This window comes from Hemicordylus capensis, chromosome 6 (assembly GCF_027244095.1).
Source record: "Hemicordylus capensis ecotype Gifberg chromosome 6, rHemCap1.1.pri, whole genome shotgun sequence".
Classification (NCBI taxonomy): Eukaryota; Metazoa; Chordata; class Lepidosauria; order Squamata; family Cordylidae; genus Hemicordylus; species Hemicordylus capensis.
Genome location: NC_069662.1, coordinates 100,443,472 through 100,468,711, shown reverse-complemented (window position 1 = coordinate 100,468,711; position 25,240 = coordinate 100,443,472). Strand labels below are relative to the sequence as shown.

The following is a 25,240-nucleotide window of genomic DNA, read 5'->3' as shown; positions in this document are numbered from 1 at the left end:
GCTGACCAGGAGTATAAATGTGTTTTCCAGAGCACAATCCTAAGCAGTTGTAATCTGAAGTGTGTGTTCTATGGAGCTTACTCTCATGTAAGTATGCATAGGATTGCAACCTTATTTTCCTTTTCTATAGCTTCGGTCTGGTCTAGTTCTCTTGGAAGTGGTAAACCTCGGTCTTGACCACACGTGGTTTCATGCGACTGCACAGAGAAAGGATTTTTGCACACAGAAAGCTAGCCTGTCACAAAAAATGATCTAGCCCAGCTTTCTCCCTACTGTATTCGTTTTCTGCATGCAGGGAACTGTTTTGTACAGAACTGCATTGGGACAGGATTATAATCTCAGTGACAACCTCTGGCATACTCTGCTGCTGCTCCAGGCTAGTCCCCTCTGAACCCCTTGCTGGCTGCATTTTAAAAAAAACCACAAAAAAACCACTTCATTATTATTTGGAGCAGTTTATCCCATTGTTTAGGGGCATCAAAAACAGCTTTGACCTCTACAAAAACCTGAGCTGTTATATGCATTAACCGACATTCTAATAAAAATCACCCTCTTATTTTAGGTTGGTAATCTGCAAATATTTTAGAATTTTAGTCCACTGGAAAGAGGACATAGTTAAAAATTATGAAAAAAATGGGCCATGTCAGATCAGACCAAAGCGTCAATCTTGCTTCCCAGAATGAGAAGTCAGATGAAGCACATGAAGGTCCTCCTATCAGTTAATCAAATTAAAAAGTGCAATCAGTTCTGCTAAACACACAAACACATACATGTACACACTTTACCATGGACATCAGTGGAAAAAATGGATTGAATTGGTCCACAGACTTGTTCTGAATGAGTGTGGAAGATCTGGTATGTGAACATAACTTCTGCCCCATGGTAAAGGCTCACCTAATCACTTTAGTGAGATAGCAGATCCATCCATACAAAGTTACATCCTCTCCGACCGGCTCTCTCAAAATAAACTGAAATTTCCATTACACTATTAAAGCAAGCCTATGCTCACACGGCTCATGACACCCAAATTATTTAATAAGATTACTTCATCTGATAAAAGTTACCTCAGCACAGCCAAGTTTTTTAATGTTTCTCCTACGCGAGGATGCATACGTCCAAAACTATCTTCATAAATCTTCAGTGCCCGCTCATAAAGTGGCAAGGCTTCAGAGTGTTTTTTCTAGGGTGCAGCATAAAGAAAAGAGAAAGCTGCTTGTTAGAACAGGCATTATTTAAAAAAGGAAAATATCATTTAGATTTGGAAATTCCTTCAAGTAGGAAGGAACATTCCTTCCTGCTTTCATTAAAATCATACTGAAATTCAGTTGAAAACCTTAACCATCTGAGCCTCCTAAAGGAGAAGTTATAACCATCCCTGTCTTTTGGTTAAGCTACCATAAAAAAATCACAGAGCTGAAAGACAGAAAGGTGCTATAGTTTATATAAATCAGCCAAACTATGGTAAAATTCAAGAAAGGTCCAAATAGAAAACATTTCCAAATAAGGTAAAGGCCTTCCTGTTCCTCAAGGCTTTTACTGACCAGTTTTACATGGGTTCCCAATGTATTGCCTGTTTATGACAGGAAAACTTGGTCCTAAAATGGCAAGGAAGTATTGTTTTCACAAGTTCTTGTTGAATTTGGACCTAGCCCAATGGAATTTGCCAATAAACCAACAATATCTCAGCCAGTCTTTGGTATATGCTGCACACTTTCCTCAATTTTTTCAAAACTTCAATTGAATCAGATGTATCAGGAAGGCCTCTTGTGAAAGCCCACAAACAGCAACCACATAAAATATGGTAGATGAGGTGTGTGCAAGCGAACTTCCCAGAAGATGGTGGTGTCCCACATCCATTCGCGGGATAGAAGGTGTCACTAGGATTTTGTGTCTTGGGCATGTCTTAAACCGCAAACAGGAAAATGGGTTAAGTGGAGGACTGGTCAACTTGACACCCTGTAGTGACAGCACAAGACTTGGCAAGGATTTTGCTATGAGTGTGCATGGAAATCAAATTCAGACTGGACTGCAGTCCGTGAAGCGGTTCGGTCAGACCAACCGGCCAGTCTGGTCCATCCAACCAAACCTGCTCGCCAGTTTGAGTGGCTATAAAGGGAAATTGGGTGAGAATTCCCCTTTGCTTCTGAAGTTTAAAAACGTTTGGTAAAGGTGGGGGGAGTGGTGAGTGAAAGGTGCCTTTAAGTCAAAGAGCAGGTGCTTACCAGCAGGCCTTCAGCACTCCCCCACCCCATCCTTGCAGTGATGGCAATATCTGGCCTCCACACATGTAATGTGTTCGGTGTGGGGCTGCCTTTGTACATAGTCCAGAAACTGCAATTGGTGCACAATGAGGCAGCTAGGTTGGTCTCTGAATCATCTCGAAGAGACCATATTACACCTATATGAAAAGAACTACCCTGGCTACCAATATGTTTCCGGGCAAAATACAAAGTGCTGTTTACAACCAATAAAGCCCTAAACAGCTTAGATCCAGGGTATTTAGGACAAGGCATTCTTTGTTATGAGACCTGCTGCCTATTGAGATCATCTGGGGAGGTTCAGTTGCCACTGGCTCATCTTATCTTAGCTCATCACTGACTACTTAGGGATGGGTCTTCTCTGTTGCCATCCTGAGGCTTTGGAATGCACTCCCTGCTAAAGATATAGTCTCCCTATCTCAAACATTTTAAAAGAATATGCTTAGAATACATCTGCTTACCCAAGCTTTTAACTAGATTTTAATGTGAATTTGTTTTAAACTGTTTTCATGTTGTAATTGTTTTTATTAAGTTGTTTGTTGTAAACTGTTCAGAGACGCAAGTTTGGGGCAGTATTGATTGACTGATTGCTTGATTAAGTGTTGTCAAGTCAGTGTCAGCTCTTAGCGACCACAAAGATAGATTCTCTCCAGAATGATCAGTCTTCAACTTGGGCTTTAAGGTCTCTCAGTGGTGCATTCATTGTTGTCGTAATCGAGTCCATCCACCTTGCTGCTGATCATCCTCTTCTCTTTCCTTCAACTTTTCCCAGCATTATGGATTTCTCAAGGGAGCTGAGTTTTCACATAATGTGTCCAAAGTATGATAGTTTGAGCCTGGTCATTTGTGCCTCTAGTGAAAATGCTGGATTGATTTGTTCTATGATCTATTTGTTTGTTTTCCTGGCTGTCCACGGTATCCTCAAAAGTCTTCTCCAGCACCAAAGTTCAAAAGCACCAAAATTTCTAGCTTGCTTCTTCAAAGTCCAGCTTTCGCATCCATAGAGTGACATGGGGAAAACCCTTGTCCGAATGATTCTAATCTTTGTAGGTATAGATATGTCACGGCATCGAAATATCCTTTCCAAGGCCTTCATTGCTAACATACCAAGTGCTAGTCTGAGGCGTATTTCTTGACTGCTGGATCCTCTACTGTTGATGGGCAGTGTACCAATTCAGTATATCAAATAAATAAATCGCAAATGCACTTGCCAATGTGAAGTGTCCCAGGTCTCTATTGAGGAGGATGCCTAGTGGCTCATGACCTCTTCCTTCAGCTCTCTCTAGGGCTACACAGACTGAAGAAGGAGATAAGAAACAGTGGGAGAGACTTCCACCATTTCTTATCCAAACTTCTGCAAGTGAGAAAAAACCATCCTCTCCCTTAAACCCTGTGCACATGTGGACTTGAGAGGTAGGGAGGCAGACGCAGCTTGGTGCCAGCTCCATAGAGAGGCTGGCCTGTAAGCCCAACTGACATTTATGGATCTCAGTTAGTGAGCTTCCATAAAACAGATGTGCTCCTCACCTGTGTTTTGCTAACCACCATGCTGGTAGACTTCCCTAAACAGGTCTAACTAAGAAAAGCAATCAAGAGCTACACTTGGTTAGCAGTTGACCTATTCAATTCATCTTAAGGCAAGAAGCACTTCAACTTTATTTTAAGTCAATGAGGTCATTCACACAAGCAAAAACTATGTTCCACCCAGGTATGGGAGCTGTGTGCGCTCCCAATTTTCGGTTGTGCTAGGTAGAAGGAGGAAGAAGTGATCGTGTGGAATCAAGGTAGGGGTGTAGAGAAGACTGCACACGTCACGGTACGCTGTGTATAAAATTAAAAAAAAAAAAAGACCAAAGGAAAGAAGAAACCTACCATTTGACAATAAAGAACTGCCAGGTTCACCAAAGCAGTGGCCACACTCGGATGCTTTGGACCAAAAGATTTCTGCCTGATTTCAACAGCCAACTCATATAGAGGCACAGCTTTGTCAAGTTTTCCCTAGGAAAAAAAGCAAATTTTGCACTTGCTAGAAACTGTGGGTTTGCCCAGTCAGAGAATTTAGCTCATTTAGGCATGCAATGATGGCTACAATCCTAAATGCATCTTCGAGCCGATTTACATAAGAACATGAGAACAGCCCTGCTGAATCATGCCCCAAGGCCTATCTAGTCCATCATCCTGTTTCCCACAGTGGTTCACCAGATGCATCTGAAAAGGTCACAGGCCAGAGGTGAGGGCATACCCTCTCTCTTGCTATTGCTCCCCTGCAACTGGTATTGAGAGGTATCTTGCCTCTGAGGCTGCAGGTGGCCTATAGCCACTAGCCACCAGCCTAGTAGGCATTGATAGACTGTCAGTGAATTTGTCTAAGCTCCCTTTAAAGCCATCCAAACTGGTGGCCATCACCACATCCCATGGCAAACAATTCCATAGATTAATTATGTGCGGTGTGAAAAAGTACTTCCTCTTGTCGGTCCTAAATTTCCTGACCTTCAGTTTCATGGGATGGCCCCTAATGTTCTAATGTTGTGAGAGAGGGAGAAAAATTTGTCTCTGTCCACTCTCTCCAGTCCATGCACAATTGTATACACCTCGATCATATCTCCCCCTAGTTGCCTCTTTTCCAAAGTAAAGAGCCCCAGATGCTATAGCCTAGCCTCACAAGGAAGGTGCTCCAGCCCCTGATCATCTTGATTGCCCTCTTCTGTACCTTTTCCAGTTCTACAAAATCCTTCTTCAGATTCACTGACCAAAACTATACAGTACTCCAGATCTGTAGTACAGTATTTCAAAATGTTTCCTACTGTTGAGAAAAACTTCTTAAAAATCAAGAACTTTGTCTTGTTGATATTATGTTGTTTTGTTGCTCTGTTTGTATTACTCTTACTTTGAGAATATTTAATTGAAGATGAAACCTTGCCCCTTCCCTTGATCAGACACAGTCCAAAATCAGCTCATCCCAGTCCCCACAAACCAAAAGAATGAAGACCAGATATGTAGGCTTTTTATGAGAGTGTTATTTTTGTTACTGCTGCTTTGTATTTTGTGGTCCTATTGTATATTATATTTTATATTCCAATTTTTATTGTAACTGTTTTATAGTCCTATATTGTTTTAAATGTTTTGTAAACCACTTTGAGATTGTTTTAATGAAAGGCAGTATAAAAAATTAACTGATAAATAGTTGGTGGTAGCAGCGCAGGTGCTTGCCAAACCTTGTGGGCAAACCACGTGGTATATGGTTCTCATAAGTGAATCATCATGTGGAGCAACCCTTAGATGGAAACCAGTCAAAGGGCTTCTCACAGGGCAGCAGTAATGTAAGGAGTGATCCTGAATTAGATTGTCTTGACGGTACTTTATCGGGCATGTGCACACACAGGAACAGTGACCTTCTTTCAACCAACACTTCCCGAAATAGTTGCATCAGTGAGAAGGTGGAGTTTTAATTTGGCATTTGCAACTATTTGCTCTGGAAAGAGCACCCTTCTGTGATTACCGTAATGGTTTTACAGAGCACCTTAGTCATTTAAGAAGCACTTAACTAGATGTGGGCTTCCAACAACACTTAAAATGAGGGACACAAAATACATGCGCATCTCACATAGTCTCTTACCAACTTTTTGTAGAGTATGGCAAGGTGTTTCACAGTGTAAGCCAGAGAGGGGTGGTCCGGTGCCAGTGCCCGCTTCCTGATGTTGAGGGCCCTTTCGTACAGCTCCTCTGCCTTCTCATAGTGCTTCTTCTCATTGTTGAGAGCTGCTAGATTATTCAAAGACTGGGCACAATCCGGATGGTCGGGTCCAAGAACCCGTTCTCTCATTTCCAGGGAGCGCTTTAGGAAAAGCTCTGCTGTCCTAGAAGCAAGTTCACACATAAATAGATCTGTGCATATTGCCAGAGCCACTTAAAGATGCTACTAACATATACTTTGGGAAGGCAAATCAATTGTAACAGAAACATTAGTCTGCTGTGAAGAAACTAAAAACCCAGCATTGCAAGGAATGTAGTCAGTCCCCACAGAGAAGCAGCACATTCATTAAGGTTTAGGCAAGGTTTAGATTGAAGGGAATGACTGTACCACTAACTAGAGGGCACAGCCACTGTTTTTCAAAAGAGTTTTGCATCCTTGTTTGAGCAGTGCTGCAATATGGCACAATTTGATTTCAAAGCCATTAATGTTTCACTTTGCCAATTCTAGTCATAAGACAACCAAAAAATTCTACCCAACTACGTTTGCAAGACAGTTTGCACCACACATGAGCAAACTCCAGTGTCCCACACTACATATGCAGACATGATAGCAAACTCAATATATGAACCAGGCAAACATGGAGATTGCCACTCCCATATTTGCATCACTAATTAATTCAGGACCTGTGCCTGCTCAAACATGATACAAAGCTTCCCAGAAATACATCTTTTAATTTTATCAAAAATCAAAAGCATTTGCACGCAGGAACCACCCTGAAGCCAAATACAAAGAAACTATCTCTATGTAGTTAGCAAAAAGGAACCGGATTGCCCTAAACGGCCCCACCCTCTGGGATGCTGGCCTCAAACATATCCAGTGTCTATGGGTTGGACGCCACAATGTGCATAAACCTAACTCCTACTATCGACGCAAGGTGGAGAATGAATGGATGAGTCCTGTACATTTAAGCCCATATTGTAACGCAAGACTACACAACTTCAGCCCTCCAGTGGTTGTTGGACTACAACTCCCATCATCCCTGACTATTGGCCACTATGGTTGGGGATTATGGGAGTTGCAGTCCAACAACAGCTGTGGGACCAAAGTTGTGCAGCCCTATTGTAATGTGAACAGCAGGCAGATCTGGAATGGGGCGAGAGTGGCCAACAGATCCTGATCGCCAACCATACAAGATCACTATGTCATCTGCACATGGATAGTTGCCTTGGAACAGTGGAAGCAGAGGGAAGTGGCCTCTGCCATGGCAGCTGGAGTAGGCAGAGCAGAAGGCAGAGTATCTGAACACCTGGCATCCTTTTAATGCCCGGCATTTTGCACAGCCAATGAGCCGCATGTCCCACCCCCACCACTCTATAGGCTGATGCGCTTGTGGCCATTTGAGGGGTCACCACAAGGAACAGTTAAAGGTATACTCTGCCTTCTGCTCCACCTGCCTCTGCCAGCAACAACAACAAATATTTATATACCGCTTTTCAACAAACGTTTCCAAAGTGGTTTACATAGAGAAATAAACAAACACACAAACAAGATGGATCCATGTCCCCAAAGGGCTCATAATCTAAAAAGAAACCTTAGATAGACACCAGCAACAGTCACTGGAGGTACTGTGCTGGGGGTGGATAGGGCCAGAAGGTTAAGGGCCACTCAGAGATTACACCCTCTGTCTTCCAGGAAATATGTGGGGGCACTAGCCCCATTCATTGGCCAGAGGAGGCGGCGGGAGGAAAGGCACCTGCATGTCGCCTGCTTTCCCACTGCCTGCCAGAAAAAAACATTCTGCTTCAACTGTCAGTTGCCCAAGGGCGCCAAAAACAAAGAGAAGCACCTTCTGGCCTCTCCATTGACAAGAGCTGCTAAGCTGTGTCTGTGTGTGGAGGGGTAGGGGGGTTGTTTGTTTTAAAAAATGATTATTATTACTGCAATCCATTGTAAGCCACCTTGAGGAACATTCGGTTGAAAGGCAGGGTATAAATCCTCTACACAAAATAAAGTAGGGTAGACTGTAAAATTGGGTTTCACTTTAGAGCCAGCATAGCATAGTGGTTAGAGTGTTGGACTAGGACCAGGAACATCCGAGTTCGAATCCCCATTCAACCATGAAATTCACTGGGTGACTCTGGGCCAGTCATGTATCTCTCAGCCTAACCTATCTCACAGGGTTGCTGTGAGGAGAAAAATAAGCATGTACACCACTCTGAGCTCCTCAGAGGATGAGCGGGATATAAATTAATGTAAATAAATAAACAAACTGAACAACATGAAGCTCTCTTTTGTGACCTGGGGCTATTTCACATACTGAGGTTGTTCACACGACACAGGCTGCTTGGGTAGGAGGAAATTTACTCAAGCAGTCTGTGTTGTCTGGGCCACCGGGAGGCCTCCTGGTCCAGCAGTTGCAGACGTGGATAACCCAGATCCGCTATCCAGGCAGAAAGTGAGGTAGGAGGCGAAAGGAGTCAGTCATACCTCACTTTTTGGTTGCCCGCAGTGCCGGAGCTCTGGAAACAGCTGGGTGATGCACATACTATGAAGCTGTTTGGAGTTATTAATTCCAAATGGAGTACTGCCACAAGAATGGACTTGATCACATTTGGCTCACATTCATTCATTCATTCTTAATTTAATTTAATTTATACATTTCTATGCTGTCCAAAACGCAAGATCTCTGGGTGGCAACTCTCCAAATGACTTTTACATCTAAAAGAAAGGAGTCAGTGCAGATAGTTAGATAATCACAACTTACTCAAGATTATTTTGGAGGTAGTAGAGAACTCCAAGCTCATTGAGTGTCCGAGCATTATCAGACGTATCTTTCCCCAAAGTGAGTTCTTCTAGCTGCAGGGCTCGTTGGCGAAGAAGGGCAAACCCATACTAGATCACGACAAAGGGAAATCTATTTTACATTGGAGGTCTAAAACTGAAAAATCACACCAAAAAACAAAAAGGACGTTCCTGGAGGTGAGGCCTCAGCATCATTTTAAGTTTTCAAAACAAGTGCAGGGCGGTGGTAGCCTCCACTCATCACTGTGGCAAGCTGCTTCTGGGCCAATTCTCCTTTTTCATCTGCAATGTCTATGCCAGGGATAGCACTTTCTGCAAAGCATACACCCTACCACTGAGTGAAAAGCCCTTCCCTAGTTTGTCACAGTGCTTCAAAATCAATGGAGAAGTAACACAAAAATGGGCTTGTAAAGCAGGCAGAAGTTTCTCAAGAAGTGAGCCCATCCAGTTTTTTGTTTGTTTTAAAGAGCAGAATAAAAAGTCTATGGTGAACAGAGATTTTGCTTCAAACACAGTCATTACTTCTTTTGTTATTTTTAATCAAAAACTTCAGACTAAAAGGGGGGAAAGGCAACACAATGGGCAGAGTCATTGCTAGATATATGCCCAGAAGGTTTATGGAAATATCTGTAATTCTGTGCAGGGCTGGACAAGTTTTATTTGGATCTAAGAGCCAGCTTAATAATTTACGTGCCAGACAATGGACACTTAATTACCGGACTTAGTGATGGACATTGTGGAGGGGGGGAATAAATGAGCTTCTCTTTATCCTCTTTACAAGTAACATACTTAGAACAGGAAAAGGGCTGCCTGGGACAAAGAAAGATTTTATTAGGTAATTCTACCTCTGAATATCCTGGTCTAGTCACCACGGTTAAATTTCTAGGTGTCCTGGTTCCCTGCCACCTGGGATTTGTCAAGCAGGGAAATGACATGACTAGCAAGACAGAGGTTGCCGGTTTGAATCCCCACTGGTATGTTTTCCAGACTATGGGAAACACCTATATCGGGCAGCAGCGATATAGGAAGATGCTGAAAGGCATCATCTCACACTGTGCGGGAGGAGGCAATGGTAAACCTCTCCTATATTCTACCAAAGACAACCACAGGGCTCTGTGGTTGCCAGGAGTTGACACCGACTCAACTTTACCTTTACTTTATGCCCTGCATGCTCGCGCAGGGCATACTGGGGCTTGCAGGGGCCACGCGGACCCCGCTCCCCCCACCGGCTCCGTCTCGGGGCCGACCATCGTGTGGGCGGCCGATCCAGCCGCCCAGGGCTCTCTTCCCGCTCACTCATTAAAACCAGGTCTCACTGATCGTGAGACCCGGTCCAGTGACTATTTATACACCGCTTTGCAACAAAAGTTCCCAAAGTGGTTTAACCTTTAAGTCAATTTGCAATTCAGAAATTTGTAAGTTGAATTAAACTACTTTGAGTAGAATGGCCATTCAATTTAATGATCTCTTTCTACCTGCAAGTGATACATCCCAGACTAATAGCCATTGTTGGGGTTGCTTATGAAAAACACTCTGAAAAACAGCAAGAGCCATCTGAGGATGCAACAGTAACTTACCAGACTGCCTTTTCGCCTCACCGCTTTCTGTTGAATTTTGAAGGATTTTTTCCTTAGATGTTCAGCTTGTTCATATCTAAAATGAATGGTGCAGATACAATTGGCTAACTTTTAGTAGGGAAATAGAATCCTATCCCACCGCATCAGGAGATATTGATTCTTAGGCTGCAATTTTATGAGAAAAGTACAGTCAGGACTGTCCCAGTAATAGGTAGCATTGGGTTACCTATTCCTCCGTGGGAGGAAGATTTCTACTGGTCCACCACTACACACAGGAAGTCACCAGCAACTTCTATGTATGTACATAGAGTTGCATAGTTTCTCTACATTTCTGCTTTTCTTTCTTTCAACCTCCTTTTGAAGTTGAAAAATTGCAGAATTTGGGTGATAGGACATCTGTATATTGTAGTTGCCCAGATCATAAGTGACCTCCTGTGCACCATGGCATGTCGATGCAGTTCCACCTTGTGTAGGCTGTTTCTGAAACTGGTCCTTATGCAGAATCAATCATCAGTGGAACCAAATGAAAATTGATCCTTAAAATGTAATTTACAGTGCCTCTTGCCTTGACCCTTAAAGATGCACATGAATACGACGAATATTTATATACCGCTTTTCAACAAACGTTCCCAAAGTGGTTTACTAATAAATGAATGAATGAATGAATGAATGAATGAATGACTCACTCACTCACTCACCCAACCACCCACCCACTCACCCACTCAATCAAATGGCTTCCTATCCCCTCACAATCTAAAAAAGAAACATAAGATATGGTCATCAGCATAGTGCTGATGACCACATAGGTCATCAGGGCTATTTGCACCTTAACTATTTGCTATCAGGGCTATTTGCACCTTAGCTATTTGCTATTTGCACCTGGCTCAGGGCTATTTGCACCTTAACAGTGCTTTCCTCTTCCCTAAGGCTGCATGGAAATTAGGGAGGAGTGGTATAGGAGACTGATGTGAATTCCCCCCCAAATTCACATCTAGCTCCTATCCCATCGCTCCCCAATTTTCATTAAGATACACTAAATTAATTTTACCCTAACCTTCCCATACCTTTCTGCTCAATGGTGGGGACACATGGAGGCAACTTTCCCCTAATCTGAGAACGTCAATAACATCCTTCCCCCAGTATCCTCAAACCCAGATTTCCTCTTTCCACAGAGGTGCCTATTTTCCAACCCAAGTGCCTATGAACAAATGGCCGCCACCACTCCAAAACAGCTTCCTTGACAAACCTAGAGCAGGGGAAATCACTTTCTCCTTACTTGTTCTGTTTCTGGTATAATGTGGCAAGAGCATCGAGTTCACGAGCAACCCTGGGGTGTTCAGTTCCATAAGCGTTTTCAGAGATTTCGAGAGCTTGCTTATATAACTGCTCAGCGTTGCCAAACTTCTTCCACTGCACATAAACACCTGCTAACTGATGGAGTGACTGGGCGACTCTGGGATGATCTGGATCAAGGGCAGTCTCTCGAATCTCTAAGGAGCGCTGCAAAGGAGCAATCGCCTACCAAGAAAATTTTGAAAGGGGAGGGAGGGGAGAGAGCGGTGCTGTGAAACAATCTCAGGTTCAGAACTGGGAAAGGTCTTTGTCTGAAAAGACAGCAAGTGGGATCGATGGTAAAGAAAACACAAGGACACAAACACTCCTTTCCCTGGAGTGTTCTTTGCAGGCTTTCAAACTAATCTTCATAGCTAAGAGAGAGACTCTAGCTTGCTTGCTTGCTTAATTTATTCAACATATTTATATACCGCCCAAAACGTATGTCTCTGGGTGGTTTACAATAGAACAGTACAAATTAAAACAAAATTAAAATGTTAAGAAATTAAAATAATTTAAAATTGAACACAATGTTCACAACTGTAAGTCGGATTAAAAGCCTGGCTGAACAAATATGTTTTAACTGCCTTTTAAAAAGTTGTCGGAGATGAAATCTTATAAAGATTTCAGCAGGGAGCACATTCTAAAGTCTTGGGGTAGCCTATGGAGAAGGCCTGTCCATGAGTAGCCACCAGACTGCAGATGAACCTCTCCAGATGATCTCAGTGGCGGGTAGGGCTCATGGCAAAGAAGATCTCTTTAAATTCTCTTAGGGTTTGTTTAGTGTTTAAGATGAAAACTAAAATTCTCCAGAGATCCAGTTCTGCACAAGATACCACACATGGGACAATGAAGGAGCTAAAAGACTGGAATATGTTCTTTACCTTGCCATTGCACTCACCTGACTGAGAAGGCCTAGGTCTTTAAGAAATCGTCCCAGAGTCTCGTAAAGATCAGCCAGAGAGATCATGCTTGCCTCTCCCTCACAGTTTTTCTCATATAGCTTCAAAGAGTTAAAATATTCTGCTGCCATGGAGCTCTTCTCTTTTCCAAGAAGCTGCCAGTAGCTTAGCAGCTCTGCAAAATGGCCCCTTTAAGCAAGACAATACATTTAATGGTGAGTTCAAAGGAGCAAATCACAATGCAAAAAACTACACTCATTTTATAAAGATCCTTCAGGTACTAAGATATTGAATAGGCATTTGCATATGTTACTCTTGACCCATCGTTGCTAGAGCAGCCAGGTAAGTTCATCTTCATTTGACAACTTCTACAAAGATCTGCTCATCTCTACAAGCGAGCAGTCCATGCCTGCTCTGATGGAAAAAATCAAGCTCTTAACATTATCTTCAAATTAGAGAACTTCACCATTAGCAGATAGAGCATCTGCGGTTTCGCGTATCCAGTCGGGTAATTGACACCTGACCTCAGCATATGGGCAGTAGGCAGCAAAAAAATGCTTAATTCCATGTATCCGCGGGCTAAGGGTGACTAGAAGTGACCTCAGAGGTCATTTCCAGCTGCCATTTTGTGGAGAAGAGCCATTTTGTGGCTCGCTTGTCTTTTAAAAAAAACACTCTGCAATTTTTTGTGGGGAAAACCCAGATTTTGGGGGGCACTGCTGGACACCTGGAGAGCATGGCACAATACAATATTTCACATGTTTCAGCATTTTAAACCCTGGGGGGGGGGGTTGCTTTTTGCCTTCCAGGAACCTAACCCCCTGAGTCCCATAGCCTCAATGACTCGGTAGCCACAGTTCTGTTATCCATGGTAGTAGCAAGGAACAGAAGCCCCACAGATACAGGGGTTCTCCTGTACTCTCCAGCAACTGGAGGCCATTATCCAAAGTAGTACAAAGTCTCTGCATTATAAGGAGCAACCTTCTGTGTAGCACGGCAAGCCAGGATTTCAGTTGTGGTCTCCAGCAAAGGACAAGGATCTGCTGTTAAGAAAAGGTAAAGAAAGACACCCTCTTTCTATACACACAAATGGGTTTGCATATTTATTTATTTAGAGTTTTTCAAATGTTTTATTATTTTTATCAAACTACAATGACAAGTAGGTATCATATTATGGAATAAGACACATAATTATAGCATCATTTCCACCAGCTTAGTTCAATGAAATGGCCAGTTTTAAACATAAAGAATAAAGTCAGCTAGCTTTTGCAAATGCACACTCACTTTCACCAAGAATAAATGTTATTCAGAATATTAGGGTCATGCTTTGGGTCCTTGCCCTCTTCTATATATTTCCAGAAGGGGTCCTGTCTGGCATGATATACTTTGGTTTTGATGGATATCATTTTTCAGTAGTAAAGAAACATTATCCATAATAATTAGAGACTAATTTAATAATTATTTTGTGTAAATTTTATTGAAATGCACAGATCTATTTTTATCGATCCAGTATTATTACAACTTATGCAATTGACCAGTCTGCCTATTAAAATAGTCTCTATGTCCAACTTAAAAGACTGGATCCAATAGTTCATTTTAAAGATATATTGCTGGTAAAATGAGAGAATTCCAAGTGGATATTCCCAAGGTGAAGTCTCATGTAATATTTTCTGATGAGTCCTATATTCTCGCCATATGCATTTCGACTCTGTCGAGTCTTCTTCAGTGGCGGTTTTCTAGAGAATCTCTTTCTACTAGTGGTCTCTACCCACCATGAGGGTTGAGCTATTAGCTTCTCCCTTCAGCCTGATACAGGTCAGGACCCTGGCAAAGAGGTAGACTGTATTTAACCCTTTACTTTCATGGTGTTTTTCACCCCCAAAACTGCCCCTCCCTGAAGCAGCTGTTTAACCTCACAGTTTGCATTGCAGCAAGTGGCACATTCAGGATCAAATGTGGAGGTTTAAACATCTCCTATCTCTGCACCATGGTCTTGATCTGGATCCACAGTCCTCTATGCAATTATATGAAAATAGGGGATCCACAGTCTCCTATTTTTATATTAAAATAAGCCCTTAGTTAGACTATGATGCATTTAACAACCTGTCTACTTTGGGCTGTATGAACCCATATCTTTTTCCTCCAGTTGAGAACTCAGCTCATTCATGGGAGTGGCAATTTTGAGCAGATAACGCTTTCCCCACCAGCAGTTTAAGAAGCCCTCCCACCCCACCAGTCCTCCATCCAAGATTCAAGCCTCAGAAAACAGGTGTATCTTAAGGGTCTTTTAAAAAGCAATCAGAGATGGAGAAGCTCTGATTTCAACAGGGAATACATTCCAAAGCCCTGGGGCAGCCACAGAGAAGGCCTGGCCTTGAGTCGCCCCCAGACGAGCCGGTAGCAACCGTAACCAACCATTATGAGTCTCCAAAATACAGAATATCTGCATTACTGTGTGCATACTCAGAAGCTAAGCTTTGGAAACAGGAATCGGCAAACAAAAGGCACGGTCAAGTGTTTTTCTTACCTTTTATAAAGGTTCTGGGATACAAAGAGATTCAACAGGCACTTCTGTAATTTCTGCTTGTCACCTTGTTGCTGGAACAGCCAGGGGAGTTCATCTGCACTGCGCCAAGTCACTCTCTCTTGGCTGATGGGGGATTTGGGAAGGGAAAGAGGGGGAAGAGAAAAATGGCAAAAGGGAAGCAATTGTTTTCTTCACAGCTAAAATGATGGCACTTAATTTGCAAAATGCCTTATTTGCATATTGCATTTTTAATCAGTGCAGTTAAATCTTTTGCCTCCGTAGCCTGATATGGAGCTGTAAAAACCAGTATAACAAGATGGAAGTGACTTCTTGCCTGGGGCCTACAAAAACCAGGATGTAGCCCTGTGATCATGGCTTGCCCAAGACGATCACATGAGTTCATAGCTGAGGTGAGCTCTGAAGTGGAAATTTCATATTTTGCAGCTTGTTCTAACCACTGCATTATAAGACAATTAATGATTCTACTAAACTACAGGAAATATTAGTCAAATATATTTGTTTCTCACTTATTCTTAGAAGTTTACCTTAGCTGTGTGGTAAAGTAGTCTATCAGTTTTTCTCTGTAAGCAGCAAAAGTGCACTGACCTTCTTCCATATATTCCAGCCTTACTGTTTCCCAAGCCTGAAAGAGAACATTAGGTGCACTGCGTGGATTAATCTTTCAAACTGGCAAGACATGAACTGATGATCTCTGAATTGCCTCACAGGGGAAACAAAAGATAAAATCAATGCTTGAGGACTGCACAACTTGAAACTTGAGACTAGTAAAAGAAGCAGCAAAGTGATGAGTTCAACTTGAAAAATAAGAGAGTGTGTATGAGTGAGTGAGTGAGAGAGATTTTCCATTAGTATTTGAAGTATGTCATTTTTCTTCCTCTTGAACACAAACTTTGACAAAAGTAGCAGCACAGATCTTCAAAGATATAATAGAAAATGCTTGTACATGGGGGAAGTGATGCTACATATATTAATTTACATTTCCTTTAAATGCAAAGTTCTTTCTGCACATAAAGCTGCCAAGAATGAGCAGAAACTGGCAGGTGACCCATTTCCAACAAGGCCTTTGCCAAAGCAGATCATCTCACCTGTAGGTGCCGAAACTTCAACAAGCCACAGCCGTAAGTCAAAAAGCACATCTTGTGCAAGCTGTAAACTAAGGAGGCCAGCACTGTCCAAGACAGTTCAGGGCAGAGTTCCATCAGCTCCAACTCACTTAGTCCATTGTGGCTAACACTGGTGAGGCAGAGAATCTACACAGAAAACACAAGGGGTATTTTAATAAATTTACCAACTGCTTAACCCACAAGGGTTCCCAACCTGTGGTACTCCAGGTGTTGCTGAACTACAACTCCCATCATCCCCAGCCACAATGAATTGTGGACAGGTTGTTAAATGTTTTATAGTCTAGCTAAGGACTTATTTTCATATAAAAATAGCAATTGCATAGGGGACTGTGGATCCAGATCAAGACTGTGGCGCAGAGATAGGAGATGTTCAAACCTTCACTTTCTCTGAATATTCCCCACTTATTTGATCCTGAAGGTGCTGCTTGCTGCAATGCAACCTGTGAAGTTAAACAGCCACTTCAGGGGTGAAAACGGCATGAAAGTAAAGGATTAAATACTGCCTCCCTCTGTGCCAGGTTCCTGACCTGCATCAGGGTCCCACATGGCTGCTATTTTAAAATGAAAATATGCCCCTAACTAGATGATGAAACATTTAACACGTTGAGGCTGTTCTCACGCGCAGCCTAACCCTTAACCCAGGCTAGGGAAGCCCAGCCTGGCTTAGGCTGCGTGTGAGAACCACCGGGATCAGGCCCAATCCCAGCGGGGCAGTGCCACCTTGCCTGGCTTTTTAGCCTGGCTGTTAGCCTGGGTTAACAGTGCCAGCGCACTGTTAACCCAGGCTCTGGGATTGTGTGCCTCCTCGGGCTACGTTTATCCCGAGGAGTCACAGAGATGGGAGCCTAGAGCATTCGTCTTCTGAAGGAACCTCCAATGCACCGTGTTTGGTGTGCAATGCAGTGTGGGATACCTGGAGGCCAGGATGCGTCTTCTGACCTTTGGAGCTCTGCACTGCCTGGCACAGCAGCAGATCATCTGGGAGCACAGTTCATGCTCCCAGCAACCTTTCATGGCTGATCTGCGGGGGGAGGAGAGGTAAGCTTTGTGCAGCCTTCCCCCCTGCCTGCCCGCTCCCCTGGCCACCTGGTCATGTGAATAACCCCTTTGTTTCATTTGGGTCTCAGAATCAATAGTCTGTCCTGCCTTCAGGTTGCTTGCCCCCTAGCATGGGTCCTAAAAACCATGGAAAAGGAGGCAGTCAATTGGAAGTAGCACAGATAGAAACAATTTTCTATATGCAATTGTGCTTTTGGGAACTGACTCTATGAGCTTATTAGCCTTCCACCAATCCATGCTTTTAACCTTTATGGACAAGATTTTTTATTAGTAAAGTATACATATTCTGCCCCACCCCCACAAAAAAGCTCCACTAGATGGCATGCTCACCTCTTTCATTAGGGTTCTGTCTCTATCACTTTCCAAGGATTCTTGAATGGATCCCAGAACTAGCTTGTACAGAGACACTGTATCTTGGCACTGGGAACACTTCTGAAGGATTGCGTCAATATTTTCTGCACTTTGAGCACTGAGGGCAGGGGGAGACCAGACAAAGGATTTAAAAAGAAAAAACTCAATAAACTCGATATGTCACCTGAAACTATGCATTTAAAATTACTGAGGATGACTATTTACCACAATGTAGCAATTACTAAAACTTTGTATGATTAAAAGCTACATTTCAGCGCTTGAAAATATCTATTAATGTGTGCCAGATTTTGTTAATGGAAGAGGGAAGAGGAAAATAGGAGACCACAACTTGGCTTGCAGTTAGACAAACAGTGAGGTACATATATCCCAATAATCTTGTTGGTCTTCTTGACAGCAAAATATCAAGCTTGGGTCTTCCCATGCAAACATCAATAAATAAAATAGAAGTGTTAGTTTAAATAAAAAGCAATTAAAGCTACCACCACAAAAATGCCTAAAGCAAGGTAGATATATATTGTGCTCAAACTCAACAGCTGCCCAGAGACGTAAGTTTGGGCGGGGTATAAATTTAATAAATAAATAAATAAACAAACAGGTCCCAATTCAAGAATAATCAAAACAAGAACAGTTCCAAATGCTGTACAGTGGAATTCTATGAGCCTTCTCACTAACAGCGCTGAAAAGAGTTACGGCCACTGTGCCAGCACAATGTCATGGCCTGCAGGCCATACTGATATGACCACCTCACTGCTGGAGGTAGCACTGGTGTGAGTGAGGCTGGCATCAGCCACTAAGCTGGAGGAAGCACAAGGGTGTTATGCAAATCTGCTGCACAGCCCACAGCAGGGCAGAGAGGCAGATGAATGAGGGACAAAAGCAACACTGCTTTCCAAGTCAATGTGTACAAATGTAACTTGCACTATACAGGAACATAGGAAGCTGCCTTATACCAAGTCAGACCATTGGTCCGTCTAGCTCAGAATTGTCTACCCAGACTGGCAGCGGCTTCTCCAAGGTTGCAAGCAGGAGTCTCTCTCAGCCCTGTCTTGGAGATGCCAGGGAGAGAACTTGGAACCTTCTGTATACAAATGTTCTTCCCAGAGCGGCCCCATCCCCTAAGGGGAATATCTTACAGTGCTCACACGTAGTTTCCCATTCAAATGCAAACAAGGGCCGGCTCTGCTTAGCAAAGAGGACAGTTCATGCTTGCTACCACAAGACCAGCTCTCCTCCCATTTATTTACATTAAAAGCCAATGGCATCCCACCCATCCCCACCCCACTGATTTTAATTCATTTCAATTCCACCAATGCACTGTAAGACTTGAGCAGGTTTCACTTTTTGCAGGTTATGTCTGGAGGACTGATTCTAATTTTCATGGAACCATATATGAGATACCTCCTACAGCCACTTTTATGCAACAACTACCTCCATCTGAAAGATGAAGCATGTGTAGTAAATACCACCTTTACTCATGCAGCACCCAGACGGAACTTTGGCCTTCACATATGCCGGGTTCAGTAGCACAATCATGACCCCACTCAATGCTTTCCCTTGCCAGTGCAACAGACAACACTGAGTAAACATTCATTCATTCATTATACTGCCCTTCCAAAAATGGCTCAGGGCAGTTTACACAGAGAAATAATAAATAAATAAGATATAAATAAGAATAAAATAATAAATAAATAAGCAAAAATAATAATAAATAAGTTGTCCCTCTTCAATACGTAATATCCATTTGAAATTGAGCACACACAAAGCATTGCAATCGCAATGTTCTTTCAGCCTACCTAGCTATCATTCTGCCCAAGAGTGAGCTGTACAGGGCACTGCAAGCTGTAGAAGAATGGCAGAGTTTCTCAAGCTTCTTCTCCTAGAGTAATTTTGAACAAACATTTTACAAAGACTGGAAAACTGGACACATATACGATGGCTGAAGCACAGCACAAACATACAGAACGACATCATTGACTGGTATGCAGAAAAAATATGTTTGGCGTGCAAGGCAGGTCCGTAGCCAGCGGGTGGCATGGTGTGTACCTGCCACCCAACAAAAATTCTCTTTCCTCCCCAGCCTCACTGACTGTTTTCACTGAACATTTTATAACCTGCCTCCCCTGACTTCTGCAAACCACCACTCCCCCGCAAAAAAACCCACCCCTTTTTTGAGGCTGGCTACAGGCCTGACGCAATGTATAGGAAAGTCTGTGGGGCCATTCACATGACTTGCCGGGTGGGCAGAAGGAAGGCTTTGCAAACCTTGCCTTCCTCCCAGATGATCAGCCCTGTGCTTGGTGGGAGCAGAGCACGCTCCCACACGATCCACACCGCTCCGTGCAGCATGGAGCAGGGCGGATCACTCGGAGGCCGGGAATCATTATCTCGAGCGCGGCACACTGGGGGATTCCCCCAGGGGACTGGCGCTCGAGGTCCCCTTGTGTCAGCATGAGCGGCAAGTAGCCCACGCTGATACACGATCCTGGCAGCCGGGTTAAGGGCTCATTTGTGCCCTTACCCTTGGCTAAGAGTTGGGCTTCAGCGCAGAGTTTGGTGCCATGGCACCATCAGTATGTGTGTGGATCCCGGCAGTTCTCACGGGCAGCCAAGCCCAGGATTGGCTGCCTAAGCCTTCTTTTGAGCTTATGAATTTGGAAAGGAGACATCTGCATATTGTATTGAAATCATTTCTATTCCTCTTGCAAGCAAAATGACCCAAGTAGCTTACAAGAAATGAATAATCAAACACTCCATCAAAATAATGCATCACAACAGCATTCAATATACAAGCGTTTAAAAGTATTTTTTTAAAGCAGCACTAAAATGTATTTGGAACAGAAGGTTTTCGGCATCCATTGAAGCCAATGGGACACACACCTACAGTTAAGGGTAGCAAACCTACTCATATCAATGGGTAGCATCCAGAGTATAAGCTGCACGAACAGAATGCTTTTGCTCACGCGGTAAGGAGGAGAGATTGTTCAGAAATTCTTCCTTTCTTCTGCAGCCCCCTCCAAAATTCTGCTCCTGGGGGTCCCTCAACCTGCAGGATCTTATTTGCAGGATCATACAAGCAGGTGGAGCTGGTTGCCGAGGAAGTGGAGAATCACTGAAAACCACCCCCTCTGCACTGCACAAGTAGAAGCATTCCACTCACACAACTTTTACTTTGGATGCTACCCAATGAGATTCCGGCACATAATAGCAATGTGCTTGAGTGCATTTAAGACTCCTTAGTTTAGCAAACAACAATTTCAACATTATTTTCAGCATATGGGTTAGGCTGGTCATGAGAAGCGGCGGGATCCTCATGGATCCCTCCACTTCCTGCCCACCTAACCCTCCTAAATAACCCAGCTGCCAGGGATCGTGTGTCTCTTCAGACTGAGTTCAGCCCGAGGAGACATAGAGATGGGAGCCTAGAGTGCCTGTCTGACGGGGGAATCCCCCAATGTGCTGGGTGGTGCATTGTGGGATGCCCAGAGGCTGGAACAAGTTCCGGTCCTAGATCCCTCTGTCCTGCTTCATGCTTCGCGGAGTAGGGCTACCTGTGTGGGATCGCGGAGCGTGCTCCCACCACCTTCACCTTGCTTGTCTGTGGGGAAGGTAAGGTTTACACTGCCTTCCCCGCCCCTGCCCACCATGGCGATCGTGAGAATCGCCTCATGGTGCTTTAAATACCTGTTCAGAATTCTGTTACAACTGGAGAGACTAACATGAGTCTCATTTTGACTTGAGGAGACTTAGCATGAGAAGAGTCTGCAAAATCCTGAGGTAAAGCATCCACAGCAATGTAGAGCAGACGTACCTGTTCTTTAGTCAGCTTCACCTCTGCACAGCTGCATTCTTCATTAATGAGAGATTTCACATCCTTGGCGTTTAACGGATCAAGGTGAAGAGTTGGCCACAGCCTTTCAGCAAGAGTGAAAAATTACTTTCTGAGCTAGCAATGTTGCATGCGTAAAAAACAGATTAAAATACAACAGAATTGTGTAAAACCTAATGCAACATTTCTGAAGTATGTATACTACTGCTATGAATGACAAGACTCTTTTGATCAATACAGTTTTGACTATTGGAGGTGGGGGAAAACTACAAGTACACTGGACCCCAAATTAAGGCACAGAAAAAGAAATACGTGGTGCGGGTAGAGTGCAACAGATACGCTAACAGTGGTTCACAAGTTGTCTGAGGTAGTAATATTTCAAATCAGGGTGTGCAGGGGCTTCCCATTCTCTTCCAGTTTTCTAAGAAGAATATGATGTACAAATCCAAGATGATTCTCCACTGCACAAACTGGATATTTCTATACTAAAGGATGAAAGAGTATGTAGGACCAGAATTCTAACCACATTAGCAGTGCTGAACAAAGGCCTACAACTGGTGTGACTAACTTCCATTAAGGTAAAGAGACACACCAGACAGCCAATACAGTGCCTGAGCTTTTCCAGACATCAGTTTAACATGCCATACATACGAGTGATCTTTCATTTGCTGCACAAGATCAAAAGGTCTTCCTTTAAGGAAGTGTTTCACTCCTGGGGAGGCTCAAATCAGAAACTCCCCAGCAGTGTTCCCTCTAAGAGAGATTCCCAGATGTTGTTGACGATTCTGGGAGTTGTAGTCAACAACATCTGGGAATCTCTCTTAGAGGGAACACTGCTGGGGAGTTTCTGATTTGAGCCTCCCCAGGAATGAAACACTTCCTTAAAGGAAGACCTTTTGATCTTGTGCAGCAAATGAAAGACCACTCGTATGTATGGCATGATAAATCCCCAGTTCAAATCTCACCTCTGCCATTAATTCACAAGGAGGGCCACTCCCAGATGCATAATAGGGAGATTTAATATTTAATTACTTCACAGAGTTGTAGTAAAGATTATAGTACAATTCCTGTGAAGCACCTGCAATACTTGAAGGTGTTCCTTCAAAAAGTAAAAGTAAAAAATTACTTTATTAAACATTAAAATTTTTAAAATGAAGTGAGGCTGGCCCCTCCTTGAGTCCTGACACTACTCTTCTCATTTGAGGATGGAACTGGAAAGGGAAGCTCTCCCATTAAACTGACAAGGGGAAAGGGAAGCTTTCAGGTCCTGGGAAACAATTCACTTCAGAATGCAGGTTATCAGACTGTGTGTTTGAATTCTGTCCAAAGTCAAACGCTCTGTGATGCAAGTAAGATAAAGTGTGCCATCAAGTCGATTTCAACTCCTGGAGCCCACAGAGCCCTGTGGTTTTCTTTGGTAGAACACAGGAGGGGTTTACCAGTGCCTCCTCCCGCGCAGTAAGAGATGATGCCTTTCAGCATCTTTCTATATCGCTGCTGCCTGATATATTACTAGCAGAGATTCAAACCAGCAACCTGCTTGTTAGTCAAGCATTTCCCTGCTGTGCCACTTAAGGTAACCCCTGTGATGCAGAAAGCGATCATATAAGCACGAAAAATTCTAGCCTTGTCTTCTCCCTAAGATGGTCACTTAAGAAAAATGTTGCCATGAAGAGCGTATTCCAATAAGTCATCCCCACCTGCATTCTGAAGGTAGACAGCCCTGAGAAGACTGTCCCTCCTGAGAAGGAACCAGGACTGGCTCCTACACTCTTTTCAGCTGCATTTGCATCTCCCTTCTTAGCTGGAAAAGGCAGCACGTCTCTCCCCACCCAGCTATCTTCCCCCACCCACAACGACGAGACAGGACATCATGCTAGAGGTACTGTATGGGAATCACCCAAAGATAATGCCACAGATTAAACTGGCCCTGATGGCATAAACCTCTTGTTATTAACATGAAATGCCTCCCATGTCTGAATTCTGCCAACCAAATAGTTTAAACACATTTTATTTTACAGCATCTTCCAAACTGAAAAAAGAAGTACCTCCATGCTTGTGGACAAGTTTCAACATTCACCGATACTACAACTCTGACATTCACTGGCAGGGGATCAATCAGCCACTTCATATGCTTTTCTGCTTGCTGAAAACAAGCAACAATCCAACATTCAAAACTCATTAATAGGCTAAAGATAGAGCACTGTTATTTCACGTGCCATCCCGCTGAAAGACACACCACACATCCTACAGTTTTCTCTTTCCGTTGCCTCCATAACACACATTGGCTGAGATTCTGAAGATTTCCTATAGATAGATAGATAGATAGTATATCATATATCCTATATTTTGTTTACTGCTGCATCTTTAGTACCATTTGGATACCATGGGTTTTGAATCCGTAGTATCCAAATAGTATGGATTTTTGGCTTCAAGCACCAAAATGTTTTGGGATATCTCTGAGCTGTAACACTCCAGAGGCCTTATACACACACACACACACACACACACACACACACACACACACACTGTACTTGTGGTCACTGGTACTTCAGCCACCAGGTACAAGGAGCTGTTCCTGACTACTCTAAATAATGAGTTGAAACCAGTGTTCCCTGTAACAGAGATTCCCAGTTGTTCACTAAAACTCCCAGCATCCCCAGACAAAGGCCATTGTAGCTGAGGATGATGGGAGCTGTAGGCAACAACATATTTGTTGTTGCAGTGTTGTTACAGGGAACACTGGTTGCAAGAATCAGTGTTGTCTCCCAGCCAAGATCTTCCTGCATTTCTCTTCCTGGGTACAAACCACTCCCCAACTTCTCCCCTAAAACTAAAAGAAAAAGTTCAAGTGATTTTAGTTGAGGTCAATTGTCTGGTTTTATCAACCAATAGCACTTTGTACACAACACGTATTTCATACGCATCATTAAATACATTTATGGAAGGGCAAATAATAAAATAAATGAATGATAATCTGAGGTCACTGTTCAGGAATATAAGCACATTGCAACTGTTACCTGGATTCGATCAATAGAGTCAATAATTATTAGAATACTGCCTTGGTGATGAGCGGAAAGTTTCTCCAGCCAACGAGGAAATTCTTCTAATAGCTTTGTGGGATCCAAGGTTAAAGGTGAAACTGACCAGGAATGCTGCATTAGCTGCAAAATTATAAATGTGACCAAAAATGCTATAACTAATTCTGAAGAAAGGGGGTAGACACACACACAAGCATAATCACTTTAATTGCATTTTTATTTGTAAAGGAGAGATACAAAAAGGCTGTTCTCATGAGCAGCCTAACCCTGACTGGGCTGCCCCACGCAGGGTTAGGCTGGTCATGAGAAGCCGTGGGATCCTCGTGGATGCCTCCACTCCCTGCCCACCTAACCTCCTTAACAAACCAGGCTTTTAGCCGAGTTTAAGGGTGCAGCCAGAGGATCCACAGAGACGGGCGCATAGAGCACCCATCTGATGGGGGAATCCTCACTGCCTAGAGGAATGCCTAGAGGCCGGAACAACAAGTCTTGTTGGATGCCACTAGCTAGGATGATGTAAGCTACTCTTTGTGACAGATTTATTGTCAGACACAACATTAAAGTATCAGTGTCCCGTTTTCAGAATGGAATCCTCTTTTCAGGAGACTAAAACTAACCTTGCTTCTGCTCTTCAATTGTGATATGTCGTGAAAGACTTCCATTAATTCAGGGCTACACAACTTTGGCCTTCCTACAGACGTTGGA

General features: G+C 43.3%; 1 protein-coding gene across 4 annotated transcripts in view; it reads right to left on the bottom strand.

Annotated features, from left to right (window-relative positions):
• The window catches only part of NPHP3 (nephrocystin 3), a 50,281-nt gene that overhangs the window by 2,021 nt on the left and 23,020 nt on the right, over positions 1-25,240 (bottom strand). For 3 of the 4 annotated variants that reach the window (XM_053266479.1, XM_053266480.1, XM_053266482.1), the window contains 15 exons: positions 24,515-24,658; positions 23,543-23,640; positions 21,477-21,579; positions 19,462-19,544; positions 17,627-17,765; positions 16,199-16,363; positions 15,638-15,735; positions 15,093-15,215; positions 12,565-12,754; positions 11,608-11,849; positions 10,332-10,407; positions 8,717-8,844; positions 5,875-6,115; positions 4,131-4,256; positions 1,065-1,180 (listed from right to left, as the gene is read on the bottom strand). In XM_053266479.1, coding sequence (XP_053122454.1) covers positions 1,065-1,180; positions 4,131-4,256; positions 5,875-6,115; positions 8,717-8,844; positions 10,332-10,407; positions 11,608-11,849; positions 12,565-12,754; positions 15,093-15,215; positions 15,638-15,735; positions 16,199-16,363; positions 17,627-17,765; positions 19,462-19,544; positions 21,477-21,579; positions 23,543-23,640; positions 24,515-24,658 — 2,072 coding nt within the window. The remainder of the gene's footprint in view (positions 1-1,064; positions 1,181-4,130; positions 4,257-5,874; positions 6,116-8,716; positions 8,845-10,331; positions 10,408-11,607; positions 11,850-12,564; positions 12,755-15,092; positions 15,216-15,637; positions 15,736-16,198; positions 16,364-17,626; positions 17,766-19,461; positions 19,545-21,476; positions 21,580-23,542; positions 23,641-24,514; positions 24,659-25,240) is intronic. The other variant, XM_053266481.1, reaches the window with a different exon arrangement.